The 14595-nt window shown below is 43.9% G+C and overlaps 1 protein-coding gene across 3 annotated transcripts in view; it reads left to right on the forward strand.

Moving 5' to 3' along the window:
- B3GALNT2 (beta-1,3-N-acetylgalactosaminyltransferase 2) overlaps positions 1–14595 on the forward strand; it is a 75226-nt gene that overhangs the window by 53407 nt on the left and 7224 nt on the right. For all 3 annotated transcript variants that reach the window (XM_049644974.1, XM_049644973.1, XM_049644972.1), the window contains 2 exons: positions 5640–5750; positions 9006–9084. In XM_049644974.1, the coding sequence (XP_049500931.1) occupies positions 5640–5750; positions 9006–9084 (190 nt within the window). The remainder of the gene's footprint in view (positions 1–5639; positions 5751–9005; positions 9085–14595) is intronic.

The following is a 14595-nucleotide window of genomic DNA, read 5'->3' on the forward strand; positions in this document are numbered from 1 at the left end:
TATCAGTTCTTCCAAACTTTACCACTATTGAAGTTTTAGAGGAAAGTACACCGAGGGCAAGAGACTATTTTGCCAGGAAAAAGACACATGATTAACCCAGAGCAGCCTCCCGTTGCCAGGGGTCTCACAGTTAGCTCTCAGGTCCAGCCCTGACCTTCCGGTTAGCTCACTCGGAGATGATCAGATTCTCACTGAGTGACACTGAATAAATTCACAGAAGACCAGTTTGTAAACCAGAATGTCCATTCATTCGACTTGAATGGGTGTTAGCTTATTTAATTTGAAAGTCATGACCCCTACCTGGGGATCTCCTAACTGGGATCTCAGGCACCAAAAAACCCAAATCTGAACGGTGCTTGCTTGGTTTGATCACTGAATTCGATTACAACAGCGGGACGTGGCTCATTCAGGTAGGATGTGATAGGATGCTTTATATCTTCTAATTCCTGTGTCTTTCTCCCACTGGACATTGCTACATTGCCAGATTTCTCTCTTCACCAGCTTTTTTGGGTTTGGCCACTTGATACATTGTTTTAAGGTATTGATTTTACCAGCTTCAACCCCAGAGCACATCTCAGTTATTAGAGACATTGTTTCCTTTAATGTAAGCATTTCATTCAGCTCAGAAGCCAGTCTTTTTTTTTTTTTTTTTAATGGCGATGTAATTGACATATAACGTATTGGCTTCAGGTGTACAACATAATGATTCAGTACTGCAAAATGGTCTCACTAAGCCTACTTCACGGCCATCTCCACAGTTCCGTTTTTTTTCTTGTGATGAGAACTTTTAAGATAGACTCTCTTAGACATCTTCAGATACACGTTACAGCATTATTAACTGTGGTCACCGTGCCGCACATGATTACATGCCCAGGACTTATTTATTGTATAGCTGGAAATTGGTACCTTTTCACCCCCTTCTGCCGTTTTGCGCATCCGCCCAGCCCCTGCCTCTGGCAACCGCCCATCTGTTCTCTGCATCTATGAGCTCAGTGTTTTGTTTTTGGCTTTTTAAAAAAATTTTAGGTCCCACATATAAGTGAAATCATACGGTATTTGTCTTTGTCTAACTTCCCTCACTTACGCATGATGACCTCAAGTTCCATCCATGTTGGAAACGGCAAGGTTTCCTTCCTTTTTATGGCTGAATAATATTCCTCTGTGTGTGCATGTGTGCGCATCACATTCTCTTCATCTGTTCACCTGAGGACACTTAGGTTGCTTCCACGTCTTGGCTGTTATAAATAATATGCAGTGAACATGGTGGCGCAGATATCTTTTCAAGTTAGTGTTTTCATTTCCTTTGGATGAATACCCAGAAGTGGAATTACTGGATCGTAGGGTAGTCATATTTTTACTTTTTTCGGGACCCTCCGTACTCTTTCCCACCATGGCTACAGCCACTGTTTCCCTTTTCTACACATCCTTGTCAACACACTCGTTCTGTTTGTCTCTCTGACGGTAGTCACCACTCTAACTGGTGTGAGGGGATAACCTCATTCTCTGACGGTGAGTGATGTCGAGCATCGTTTCATGTATCTGTTGGCTACATGTTGTCTTTGGAAACATGTCTGTTCAGATCTTCTGCCCATATTTTAATTGGATTATTTGGATTTTTGCTATTGAATTGTAGGAGTTCTTTATATATTTTGGATATTAACTCCTTGCAAATATTTTCTCCCATTCATAGGTTGCCTTCTCATTGTGTCAATGATTTCCTTTGCTGTGCAGAAGCTTTGTGGTTCAGTGTGGTCCCACTTGTTTATTTTTGGTTTTGTTGCATTTGCTTTTGTTTCAAATCCAAAAAATCATCGCCAAGACCAGTGTCAAGGAGCTTACTACCCACTTTTTTCTAGGGGTTTTATGGGACCAGGTCTTATGTTCATGTCTTTAATCCGTTTTGAGTTGACTTTTATGTATAGTACAAGGTAGTGTTCTAGTGTCATTCCTTTGCATGTGGCTGTCCCGTTTTCCCAACACCATCTATTGAAGAGACTGTCCTTTCCCCCCGTTGTATATTCTTGCCTTCTCTTCTGTAAATTAATTGACTGTATGTGTGTGGGTTTATTTCTCAGCTCTCTCTTCTGTTCCGCTGATCTTTGTGTCAGTTTTTTGCCAAAACCATGCCGCTTGATTACAATAGCTTTATAATATAGTTTGAAACCAGGAAGCATGATGCCTCCAGCTCTGTTCTTTTTTTTTTTTTTTTAATGTTTATTTATTTAAGAGAGAGAGAGAGTGCAGGGGGGCAGGGGAGAGGCAGAGAGAGAGTGAGAGAGAGAATCCCAAGCAGACCCTGCACTCAGCACAGAGCCTGATGTGGGGCTTGATCCCACAAACCGCGAGACCACGACCTGAGCCGAAATCAAGAATCGGACGCCTAACCAACTGAGCCACCCAGGTGCCCCAGCTCCGTTCTTAAGATTGCTTTGGCTATTTGTGGTCTTTTTGGTTGGTTTCATACAAATTTTAGTATTATTTATTGTATTTCTGTGAAAAAGCCGTTGAAATTTTGGTAGAGATTGCGTTGAATCTGTAGGCTGCTTTGAGTAGTACGGACATTTTAACCACATTAATGCTTCCAGTCTATGAGCTTGAGTATTTTTCCATAGATTTCTGTCTCCCTCAGTTTCTCGGAAGGCAGTCTTACTTGTTCTCGCCTGGACTCCTGTGATAGTTCCCCTTCTCCCTGCCAGCCGCTCTGGGGCTGTGCTGCTGCCGGAGTGACCTTTCTAAATCGCAGCTATGACGTGTCACCCTTGGGCTTGCAAACTTAAGCGCCTCCCACCGCCTTCGAGATGAAGGACAGACTCTCCATTACAGCAGCCACAGGCGACCTTAGGCTGCCTTTTACGTCGGCTTCCCTCAGCCTTGCGCTTCGGCAATACTGAAGCACTTACCACTGTTCTGAACACGCGGTGCTCTTTCAAGTCTGCCTTTTGATGTGTTATTTCGTCTGCCTCTCACTTTTCTGACTCACATGCCTTCAAGACTTAGCTCCGTTGGCACAGTCATTTGAAATTTTGTCTGAACTCCCCGAGCAGGATGGCTCTCCTTTGTTACTGAACGTGTCGTGGCACATCGCGATGATCTGAAGAAAGCGATTGCGTTTCTTCAAATCTTCGAATAGCCCGCAGCATGCTACATAGTAGACATTCAAAAACTTAAGGAACGGCTCATGCCTGAAAGAAGATTGACCCCAAATTTATTTCATCATATACATTTGTTTGGTTTAAAATTTTTTTCCCTGATCATAAAAGTATGAAAACACATGAAAAGAATACAGATTCACTGTTGAAAACTTGACAAAATATAGAAAAGCTAGCAGAGTATGATGTTGTCCATCTGTTTCCCAACATATTTGGTGTATTTCTCCCCGGTCGTGTGTTTTTCTTCTGTGGGATTGCTGTTTGTTTTTACAGAGTTGAGGTGCAATGTCAAGTTGAATAGAGAGTTAAGGCCACCCAGGGAGAACACAGAAATTATCTGCACGTTTCCAAGATAAGACAGTGAGATCTTTAAAGGGGCATGTCACTGCCTGCGTTCCTCCCAGGGGTCACAAAGTTCTGTTGTGCTGAGCAAAGACACTGTGCTGTGCGCGCTGTCACCGACCCTGCGCACAGCCCTGTGAGGTCGGCACCACTTTCTCTTTCGTCACAGTCAGGCAGTGACGACCGCAGTGTGAGTGTGGGCCTGCTCTCAGGAACCCTGGAGCTGCTCAACGTATATCAGGAGTCTCACCAACAATGCAGAAGAAGGATCCATTAGCTGAATATAAGGTGACACACTGTGCGGGGAATCCGGACTCTGTCAGTGTTTTTATCTGTTCCCACAGAAAAGCTGTAATGCTTTAAAAAAAAAAAAAAAAAAAAAAAAAAAAAAGCTTTCAAACCATTGGCCTAGCTTGCTGGACAAATTCAGTTTCGTATAGTTTCCTTATAATCCTGGATAACTGAGACACTAAAGCACTTAATTTTAATATGTGAAAAATTTTAAAGAATATTAAAGCTGTATCTTTTGTCTCGTGCTCTAGACCAAAATTCGTTCCAATTAATTGTGAGTTCAACATTGAGTGCATGTTTTTCAGGTGCCTGTTGTATGTCAAGCCATTCTAGGTGCCAGGGACCTAGTGGTTGGTAAAACGGACAAGATCCCTGCTCTCGTGGTGCTTGCATTCTAGTGGGAGCAGTTAGTTTGACAATAGGAACGTACACAAGGGAGAGCAGAGTGGTAAGTGGTATTAGGAGAGGAAGGCTGATGCGGTGGAGAAAAGGTGGCAGCTGGCTGCCTTCCGTTGGATCTCTGGAGCAAGCCCCTCTGGGGGGCTGACCGTGGAGGTAGCCTGAGCAGTAGAAGGGAGCAGCTGAGCACCCACTGAGAAATTAGAAGACACTGGAATGTAAATGTGTATCAAACCTTGGGGCAGGGGAGTGTAACTTTCTAAGCCCACAAGTTAATGGTAATAATCACAAAGGAAAAGCTTGTCCATTTTGACAAGATAAAACTTACGGACCTTTTAACTTAAAAAGAAGAAACAACAACCCATAGTGTTAAGTGGCAAACAATTCCGAAGAACTGTTTTAGCATGTGATATATACGCAGGATTATTGATTACCAGATAATACAGATTAATAAGAAAAATAGAAAACTCAGCAGCTAAATGGCAAAGAAGTATGAGTCGGGAATTCCCAGAAGAGACTATATAATTTATAAACATCACTAGAAATCAAAAGAAACACAATTAAATGAGGAATCGTTTTTTTTAATCTACTAAATTGATTTAAACTTCTTTGCTTTTACCAATATCCCATACTTGGAAGAATACAGTGCAGTTGGTATTTTTGTAAATTGGGAAAGATGCTATCAATTAGTATAATTTCCTCTTGAAAACACAGCTAGGCATTGTGTCCAAAATCCATACAAAATATCTCTATTTCTTGTCCCTGTAATTTCACCCCAGAAAATTTACCTTAAAACAAAACAAACTATTAGGGAAAAATAAACATTTACACCAAAACGTGATTTATTAGCTTTTTTTTGTTTTTTTTTTTTTTGTTTGTTTTTAATGTTTATTTTTGAGAGAGACAGTGTGAGTGGGGGAGAGGCAGGGAGAGAGGGAGACGCAGAATCCAAAGCAGGCTCCGGGCTCTGAGCTAAGAGCTCAGACGCAGGGCTCGAACCCATGGACCATGAGATCATGACCTGAGCCCAAGTCGGAAACTTAACCGACTGAGCCCCCCAGGCACCCATATTAGATATTTGATAGAGCCCAGATGTCTGCCAGCAGGGAGGTGTTTGACTCGGGATGCATGCATGCAATGGCATGTTAGATACATACGAAAAAGGATGGTTGTTAGAGCTGCGGTAGCTTCAGGAGATGCTTCAGTGTAGTGGGAAATGCAAACAGCAGTGTGCAAAATTGTCTCCACACTCTTTGTACTTGTTTTTTTCAGATGTGCATGAAAAAAAAAATGACTCGAGAGTATACACCAAAAAATGTCCACAGTAGTGTCGGAGTAGCTGGGATAAACATTTAACCAATAGGTCTTAGGAAAAAACTGATTTTTCTTGAAAAACTTACTTAAAACCTCAATGACAACAATAAAGAAATTGACTCTACTTCATCTTTCCACAAAAAGAGCTTTGAAGGTACAATCGTGTGGGAGAGCCAAGACCTCCAGGGCCTCGTGTCAAGAAATCTGCACAAAGTGACAGTAAATGATGGCGGGGGAGTTCTCAGAGTCATGACGGTAAGCCCTCCTTCTTTTCCTGAGGTTGTTCGGCATACTTCAGCATTTTCTAACACATGAAGTGTTTCTAAATTTACTTTTACATCAACCCCGGGAGTATGGAACAGCGAATCGTGTGTATTTTAAAGCACGTACGGCAGAAAGTGCCGAGTCACCGTAGTGAAATTGAGCAGCTCCAATGTTCTACGATCGTGTGACCCCAACCAAGTAAATACACAGTTCTGCCTTAGGATAGGTGCCTTTCTATTTTGTCTTAAGTTTATTTATTTTGAGAGGGAGGGGGCGGAGCATGAGTGGGGCAGGGGCAGAGAGGAAGGGAGAGAGCATTCCAAGCAGGCTCCGAACTGTCGGCGCAGAGCCCAGCCCAGGGCTCCATCCCACAAACCGTGAGATCACAACCTGAGCCGAGATCAAGAGTCCGACGCTTAACCGATTGAGCCACCCAGGCACCCAGGATAGGGTCCTTTTTAAAACGTGTGATATGTTATTTCTCAATAATTTTTAAGCTAGCGTTCTTGAAGGACACTTGCTCAGTAGTATTCAGAACATTCACTGTCACCCCACAGTAGGTAGTTAAAATAGCACGGATTGAAAATAAGAGGGAGCGTTCGCTTTCATTTATAGTGCTGGAATCTCTGCTTTGTGTTTTTCTTTTATTCAGATTTGCTTCAAATTTAAAACAGTGACAGGTGAATTTCTCAAAGTAAATATGGGATGATCAGGTGTAGGCAGACCTAAAATGATAAGCTTTCAGTAAACAAGTGGTGTTTGTGGTGGTGTCAGAAACACTGTCTTTCATTCTCCGTGATGCTGTGGTACAAGGATTAGGAAAGTACTTGGCATTTCATTTCAGAAGCTTAGTATATTCTCATTAATGTTAATCTTATTTATGTGAATTAATTCCTGAATTTGAAATGAATATTATGTGGTATGTTGTCACCCGTTTAGAAAACCACTCCTGGCCCACCATGAGACCTCTACTCCAGTGAGGAAGAAAGACAATAGATGGACAGATCCACAAATTCAAATATAATTACAGACTTAGCCTCGTGGGTCGTGTTTAGGATCTCATTCTTTATTACAAAAAGTCCTTTGTTTAAGATAGATGTTTTATGGAATTTAATTATAGCTTTATTCTTTTCTTATCTTATTTCCAAGGCAAGTGCCTTTAATATGTTGCCTGCTCGGGGCACCTGAGTGGTCAGTTGGTTAAGCATCTGACTTAGGCTCAGGTCATGATCCCTCAGTTTGTGGGTTGAACCCTGCATCAGGCTCTGTGCTCACAGAGCCTGCTTCGGATTCCGTGTCTCCCTCTCTCTCTGCCCCTTCCCCACTCGTGCTCGCTCTCTCTCAAAAAATAATAAGAGTGGGGCGCCTGGGTGGCGCAGTCGGTTAAGCGTCCGACTTCAGCCAGGTCACGATCTCGCGGTCTGTGAGTTCGAGCCCCGCGTCAGGCTCTGGGCTGATGGCTCGGAGCCTGGAGCCTGTTTCCGATTCTGTGTCTCCCTCTCTCTCTGCCCCTCCCCCGTTCATGCTCTGTCTCTCTCTGTCCCCAAAATAAAAAAGCAGGCAACATAATAAATGCGTTGAAAAAAAAAAAAGAAAAAAAAAATAATAAGAGTAAATAAACATAGTATATATACTATGTTTATATATATGTCATGTTGCCTCCTTTTCTATTTATAAAACTTAAAAATATCCAAAATGTGTTGGAATTGTGTAGTATTAAATTGGTTACACAAAAGGAAACAGATGACTTCTGAGTTGAGGACTAGATTCAAATGTAAAGACTCAAACGATCCATGTTGGGGGTACATATAGCTGTAGAGAGCTAGAGAAAGCGTAAACACTGAGCTAACCTTAAAAAAAGTCCAGTAACTTAGTAGCGTGTTCTGGGAAACCCCACGGACAAAATTAAGGTTTTCATCGTAGATGCAGAAAACTCAAAGCTTCCATGAGTCTTGGTCCCTTGCCAGCAAGTGACAGTGTCGGAAACTTAAAAAAGCCAAGCTGTGACCTTTTAGATAGAAGTTCATAAAAAGTACTAAAACAATGTAGGGTACGTGGCGAAAAAATAGTCTGCTCTGTATTATAGAGTATATGATAGAGAGCTTTCATAGAACTACAAAGCTGGAAACTGTAGCATTCACCTTCAGTGGTTTCCTCCACATGGAACTACAGACCGTATTGTAAATTAAATGACAAGTTCCCGCAGTCACCTCAGGACAGTGTCTGTCTGCGGCCCGAAAACACTGCCCTGTAGCGCACAGCTGCTGAAAGGTCCGTTGGCAAGAGGACCAGCCAGGCGGCCGCCGTGCCTCCAGAAGCAGTGCTGTGAACTGGCCCAGGTGGGAACATGGCGACTGCCGGGCGGGGGCCGTGCCACGCAGGTGTGCAGCACGCGAGAAACCCCGCACCCTGGGCAGGGGCATGGGGGGACTTGTGAGGTGGGGGAAAGGGAAACTTTGATTAATAGGGGTCCTCCAGGGGCACCTGGGTGGCTCAGTCGGTTAAGCATCGACTTCGGCTCAGGTCATGATCTCATGGATCATGAGATCGAGCCCCACACCGGGCTCTGTGCCGACAGCTCAGGGGCTGGAGCCTGCTTTGGATTCTGTGTCTCCCCCTCTCTGTCTGCCCTTCCTCCTCTCATGCTCTGTCTCTCTCTCGCTCTCAAAAATAAATAAACATTAAAATAAAATTTAAAAAATTTTAAAAAAATAATAAAAAGTCCTCCAGTCCTCAGAGGCGGAAGGGACCGTCGCTGACGGTTGGCACTTTCCACCACATCAGAAATCGGTAGGGCTGCATCTGAACGGTCTGTTTAGAGGGGCTTTTCTCTGCATGGTGGAGCCGAGGTTAAAAATGGGCCCGGGTGCATTTGAATTCATCAGTTTTCCTCTCCAAGAAATCAGAGGTGGTAATAATTTTTTTTTCCAGCGGTAGGGTTGGGAGGTAAAAGAAGAGCGGTTGTTATACTCTTACTGTAGCAAGCTCAAGAGTATGTGGTCCTGTGTAAGTTGGAGTCTGAACACTGTATGGACTGCTACGTGCCCCTGATGTAGTATTGCGACTGGATGACAAAACGAGGAGAGTACTGAGGTCGGCCCGATCGTGTAAGTCTAGCGCGTCAGCTTCATAGGTGGATTTAGCTGCTGTGGCGTCAGTTACCGATTTTGCCAGATCAGTTTTAAAGTAGGAGAAATGTATTTTTAGCATTGAAACGCTGAGCACTTGTGTTCTTGTTTCTTCCAGGCTGGGGAGGGCGCCTTGCCTCACGGATTCATGGAAGGTGTGGAGGGAGTCGCAGGTGGTTTTATTTACACTATTCAGGGTAAGTGGGCTGCTTGAAAGCTGAAGAGGGCCCTGATTCTTATGTACCTAATCTTCATAGTTTGACATAAAAGCTGATTTTTTTTGTCATTAAAAAAAAAAAAAGCTTTATTGATCTATAATTCACGTTCACTTTACACTTTTAAAGTGGTTTCCGGTGCATGAGAGTTCTGTAGGTGTCTCCACTAACTGCAGACCATTTCCATCACTCCACAAAGCAACCCTGTGCCCGGTAGCAGACACTGTCGTCCTCCCCTCCCCTGGCCCCTACCAGCCATCACCTGCTCTCCGTCCTTTCCGACCTTAAATGTAAGGATTTATTTCTGGGATCTCGGTTCTAATCTATCGATCCATGTGTCTGTCCTTATGCCAGTACCGTGCTGTCTTGACTGCCTAGTAAGAGGTGATGTCAGAAGTGTGAATCCTCCAACTTTGTTCTCTTTCGAGATTGTCTTGGCTCTTCTGGGTCGCTGCCTTTCCATATGAACTTTAGGATCGGCTTGTCAGTTTCTGCACACAAGCCAGCTGGGATTTTGAAAGCGGTCGCAGTGAACGTAGATTGTTTCGGGGAGCGTTCCACCCTGACATTCAGTCTCCGATCCATGAACATGGTATCTTTCCATTTGTTTAGGTCTCACTAGAGTCCTTTTAGTGGTTTTGTGGCTTTCAGAACACAAGTCTGGCATTTATTTTGGTTAAATTTATTCTTAAATATTCTTTTTGATGCTATAGTAAGTGGAATTGTTTTTTACATTTCATTTCTAGATCGTTCATCGGTAACATGTAGAAATACAGTTGATTTTCATACGTCCCTCTCATGTGTTGCAGTTCTGCTGAATTCATTTATTAAGTTACTAGTTTTGTGTGTGCCTCAGGATTTTCCATATACAAGATCATGTCTTCTGCAAAGAGATAGTTTTACTTTTTTTGTTTTTCAAGCTGGAAACCTTTTGTTGATTTTTCTTGTCTAAGCGTCGTGGCTGGAGTTTCTAGAACAGTGCTGAGTAGAAGTGGCAGAACAGACACCCTTGTCTTGTCCCTGCTCTTCGAGGGAAAACATCCAGTCTTTCACCATAAAGGTGATCTTGAAAAATTAGTGGCCTTGGACTTTCTTGGCCCCGTGTGGCTGTCTTTGGTTAATCCTCCAGCCAGGTGGGGACTTCTGCAGAACTGCTAGACCCTGGCCGTAGAGCTGTCGTGGGCTCAGTGCTGCTTCTCCGTCAGAAGGGAAGAAGCTCTGTTCCCCTGACCCAGGCATGGTGCCCTCTTTTGGAAGGGGTCTGTTGGACTCAGCTTCCCCTCCTGCTTCACGGTACACTTTCTCCTCATAATGTGAGTATTTAAACATACGCTGTCTTTCAGAGTACATGTTTCTCAAATCCTTCGCCTAATAGATCTCATTTCAAGGATGGCTTTGTTAGAAGAACTCCTTTAAGACTTGGGGTCAGAAGCATTCACTTAAAACTCTAAAGGGAACTTGTTATGATGGAGTTAGTGGCTATGTTTGTCTTGAATGATGCTTATTTCATATCCATCTATGAACTCCAGAGAATTCTGTCTGTGATCTTTAAGAAAGAAAAACCATTGTTGAGGCAGTTGCTAGCCACTGTGCTGAACATCACTTATGGAACAAAGGTGCCCGGTCCCGTTTCTGCCTTGATGTCCCAGAGCTCTGCACACCGTGGGTTCCCATAAAAGAATTAGGACCTGGCTTCCCTGAAGGCTCTCAGTGACCGGGGAAAGCAGGGGCCAAATTCCAAGGGGAGAGTCTGCGGGGGACCCCTCAATAGCACGGTGTTGAGGATGGGACAGACCCCCAGTTTGAGGCTTCTGCATGCTGTTTGAGGATGCAGATGAGCTGTGGCTTTTATTTTTCTGCCAAACGCATCTTTATTTATAGTGTTTCCTCATAGAAGTAGTTGTATTCTTACATCACCCCAAAGGATAGGCTGGGACGGGTACATAGGTTTGGCCCATAAACTTGCCATTAAAAAAACAGCGATTTAAGGTAGACCTAGTTTTAATTTTTTGAGGAATCTCCACACTGTTTTCCAGAGTGGCTGCACTGGTTTGCATTCCCACCAGTAGTGCAAGAGGGTTCCTGTTTCTCCCCATCCTCTCCAACATCTGTAGTCTCCTGATTTGTTCATTTCAGCCACTCTGAATAGCACTGCTAAGAACTTACCCAAGGGATCCAGGAGTGCTGATGCATAGGGGCACTTGTACCCCAATGTTTACAGCAGCACTTTCAACAATGGCCAAATTATGGAAAGAGCCTAAATGTCCATCAACTGACGAATGGATAAAGAAGTTGTGGTTTATATACAGAATGGAATACTACGTGGCAACGAGAAAGAATGAAATCTGGCCTTTTGTAGCAACGTGGGTGGAACTGGAGAGTGTCTGCTAAGTGAGATAAGTCAGGCAGAGAAAGATAGATGCCATATGTTTTAATTCTTCTGTGGATCCTGAGAAACTTAACAGAAGACCATGGGGGAGGGGAAGGAAAAAAACAGAGAGGGAGGGAGCCAAACCATAAGAGACTCAAAAACTGAGAACAAACTGAGGGTTGATGGGGGGTGGAAGGGAGGGGAGGGTGGGTGACGGGCATTGAGGAGGGCACCTGTTGGGATGAGCACTGGGTGTTGTATGGAAACCAATTTGACAATAAGTTTCATATTTAAAAAATAGCAATTTAAAATTTAGAGATCCTTACTTAATTCCAGTCCAGAGATTTTACATAAAACTAGGAGACCAGTCTGCCCAGGGAGGTGTCTGCTCACCAGGAAGCTAGTCCAGCCCCGGGGAAAGTTCAGATAAGGAACTCAGGCTGTTTCCTAAAGGGCTCGCACACCATCTGACTTGAATATCTAGCACCTTCCTTTCTTTTACCAGTTCATTCAAGTACGTACTACGAGGAGCCTTTAAAACCCCGTTTAAGGGGCCCCTGAGACTTCTGTCACTAAACTGTTCTACAAGGAGCAGCCACTGTACTCTCGACAAAAGTTTGTCGTAATTTTTTTTTTTTTGTCATGGAGGCTAAAGGAATAAGGTTTGGGTGAGGGAAAATTTCTTTCAAAAAGAGTGAAATAACTCAAGTTTTAGGCTAAAGAAATGAAAATGAATAGATTGTCTTCTCCTGTACTGGGTATATCTGAAAATCTGAGTATAAATTAATTTTTAAAAATCAGGATCTAAGTGCTATTCAGAACAGTCACGTGGCACACAGATTCTTAAATGTTGTTGGGTGTTAGCATCACTGTCTGGGCCTTACCTCAAGCCACGGAGTTGAAATCTTTAGGATTGGAGCTCAGATGTCTGTATTTTTTTTTCCTAATGTTTACTTATTATTTTGAGAGAGAGACAGAGCATGAGCGGGGGAGGGGCAGAGAGAGAGGGAGACACAGAATCTGAAGCAGGCTCCAGGCTCTGAGCTGTCAGCACAGAGCCCGACGCGGGGCTCGAACCCATGGGCTGCAGACCGCAAGATCATGACCTGAGCCAAAGTCGGACACTCAACCAGACTGAGCCACCCAGGTGCCCCCAGATATCTATATCTTAACAAACTCCCTAGATAGATGTGATGCTTCCAAAGGCTGAGAGACTGTAAACTCTGTGGTTCTTTTAAATAGATCATCAGACTTAAAGCACAGACAGATCTGTTACTTTATGTTATTTTTCAGATACATGCAATATAAAACAAAACATGTGATTTGTCCATCCTAAAGGCCTATATTTAATTTCTGCTCTTGCATCATTACAGCCATTCTCCTGTTCCTTCAGTTTTCTGACACTTCACTTTCCTTCCAGTGTTAAATTGTGTATGTTTGTCTTTAAAGTTAAAAGCTATTACAGTAGAGTGTAAGAGCTGGAGGGGACACAGGGTCATTTCGGCCTGTGTCTCAAAGGGCAGAAGTGTGTGTGGTCTGCCCGTGTCAGTTCGAGGAAGACACGTGTTAAAGATAGAGTCTTGGGCCCCACCCCAGACCTGCTGAATCTTCAGGCTTAGGCCTGGGGATCTGTATTTCAGTGAGCGGTCCGACAGTCACTTGACCTAGCCCACCTCCTCCTCCTCCTGCCGACGAGACTACAGGCCCAGAAACATGGAGCTTGACCAGCAGTCGGAGTGGCAGAGGCAGAAATCAGGTTCCGACCTCCAGACCCCCATGTGGGCACAGAAGGTGGACTGCCAGATTACTGTGCTGTTTCTCGTCCTCACCCCTCAGCCACTCACTTTGTTTGTCACGAAATTTTCTCTGATTTGATCAAGACATTTGAAAAAATCCTGCCCTGGTAAAAAAAAAAAATTCCTGCCTGAAATTGACAGAAACGGAGGACAGTCCCTGCCCAGATGTGACAAGTGATTCATGAACTTGGGCAATAGTAAATAAATGTTTTCTAGGCACATTTTTATCATGAGATCTCACAAATATACCAAAAATAGAGAGTGCTATAAGAAACGTCCACGTACTGGGGTGCCTGGGTGGCTCAGTCGTTTAAGTATCCGGCTTCAGGTCATGATCTCAGTTAATGGGTTTGAACCCCACGTTGGGTTCTGTGCCGACAGCCGGGAGCCTGGAGCCTGCTTCGGATTCTGTCTTCCTGTCTCTCTGCCCCTCCCCCACTTGCATTCTGTCTCTCTCTCGCAAAAATAAACAATAAATTAAAAAAAAAAAATCCATGTACTTATTACTCAGAATTAACAAATGTTTATTTTTTCATATTTGCTTTTTAAAAAAATTTGTTAATGTTTATTTTTGAGAGAGAGAGAGAGAAACGGAGCACGAGCGAGGGAGGGGCAGAGAGAGAGGGAGACAAAGAATCTGAAGTTGGCTCTGGGCTCTGAGCTGTCATGTCGGCACAGAGCCCCATGCGGGGCTCAAACCCACGAGCTGGGAGATCATGGCCTGAGCCAAAGTCCTACGCTTCACTGACTGAGCCACCCAGTCGCCCCTGACGAGAGTGTTTTAAAATTGATTCTGTGGCACCGGATTGTACATATCGATTAGCAATAAATACACCTTTTCCTCAGCGCCATTTTTCAGTGGCATTCATCTCAACATGCAAGATCAGGGTAATTTTTTTTTTTTTTTAACCCTAATGATTCCTTAAGACCAGCATCCATCCAGTCTGTTCTGCCTTTTTTTTTTTTTTAATGTTTATTTTCTTATTTTGAGAGAGAGTACAAGTGGGAGATGGGGGCGGAGGCAGAGAGAGACAGAATCCCAAGGGTCCACTCTGGTCAGCACAGAGCCTGATGCAGGGCTCGATCTCACAACCGTGAGATCGTAACCTGAGTTGAAATCGAGGACGCTTAACCGACTGAGCACCAGGGTAATTTCTTTAACTGCTGTACTCCGTGGTGCGGATGGGCCATATTTTCTGTTACCGACAGTGCTGGGGGGAACATCCTCGGGAGCACATGAAATACTGCCTCTAGGGCTGGGTCTGAGTGGCCTTTCCCGGTGTGCGCGTCTTCCGCCCGACAGGCCGCATTGCTCTCCGCGGAGAG

The sequence above is a fragment of the Panthera uncia genome, chromosome D2 (assembly GCF_023721935.1).
Source record: "Panthera uncia isolate 11264 chromosome D2, Puncia_PCG_1.0, whole genome shotgun sequence".
Classification (NCBI taxonomy): domain Eukaryota; kingdom Metazoa; phylum Chordata; class Mammalia; order Carnivora; family Felidae; genus Panthera; species Panthera uncia.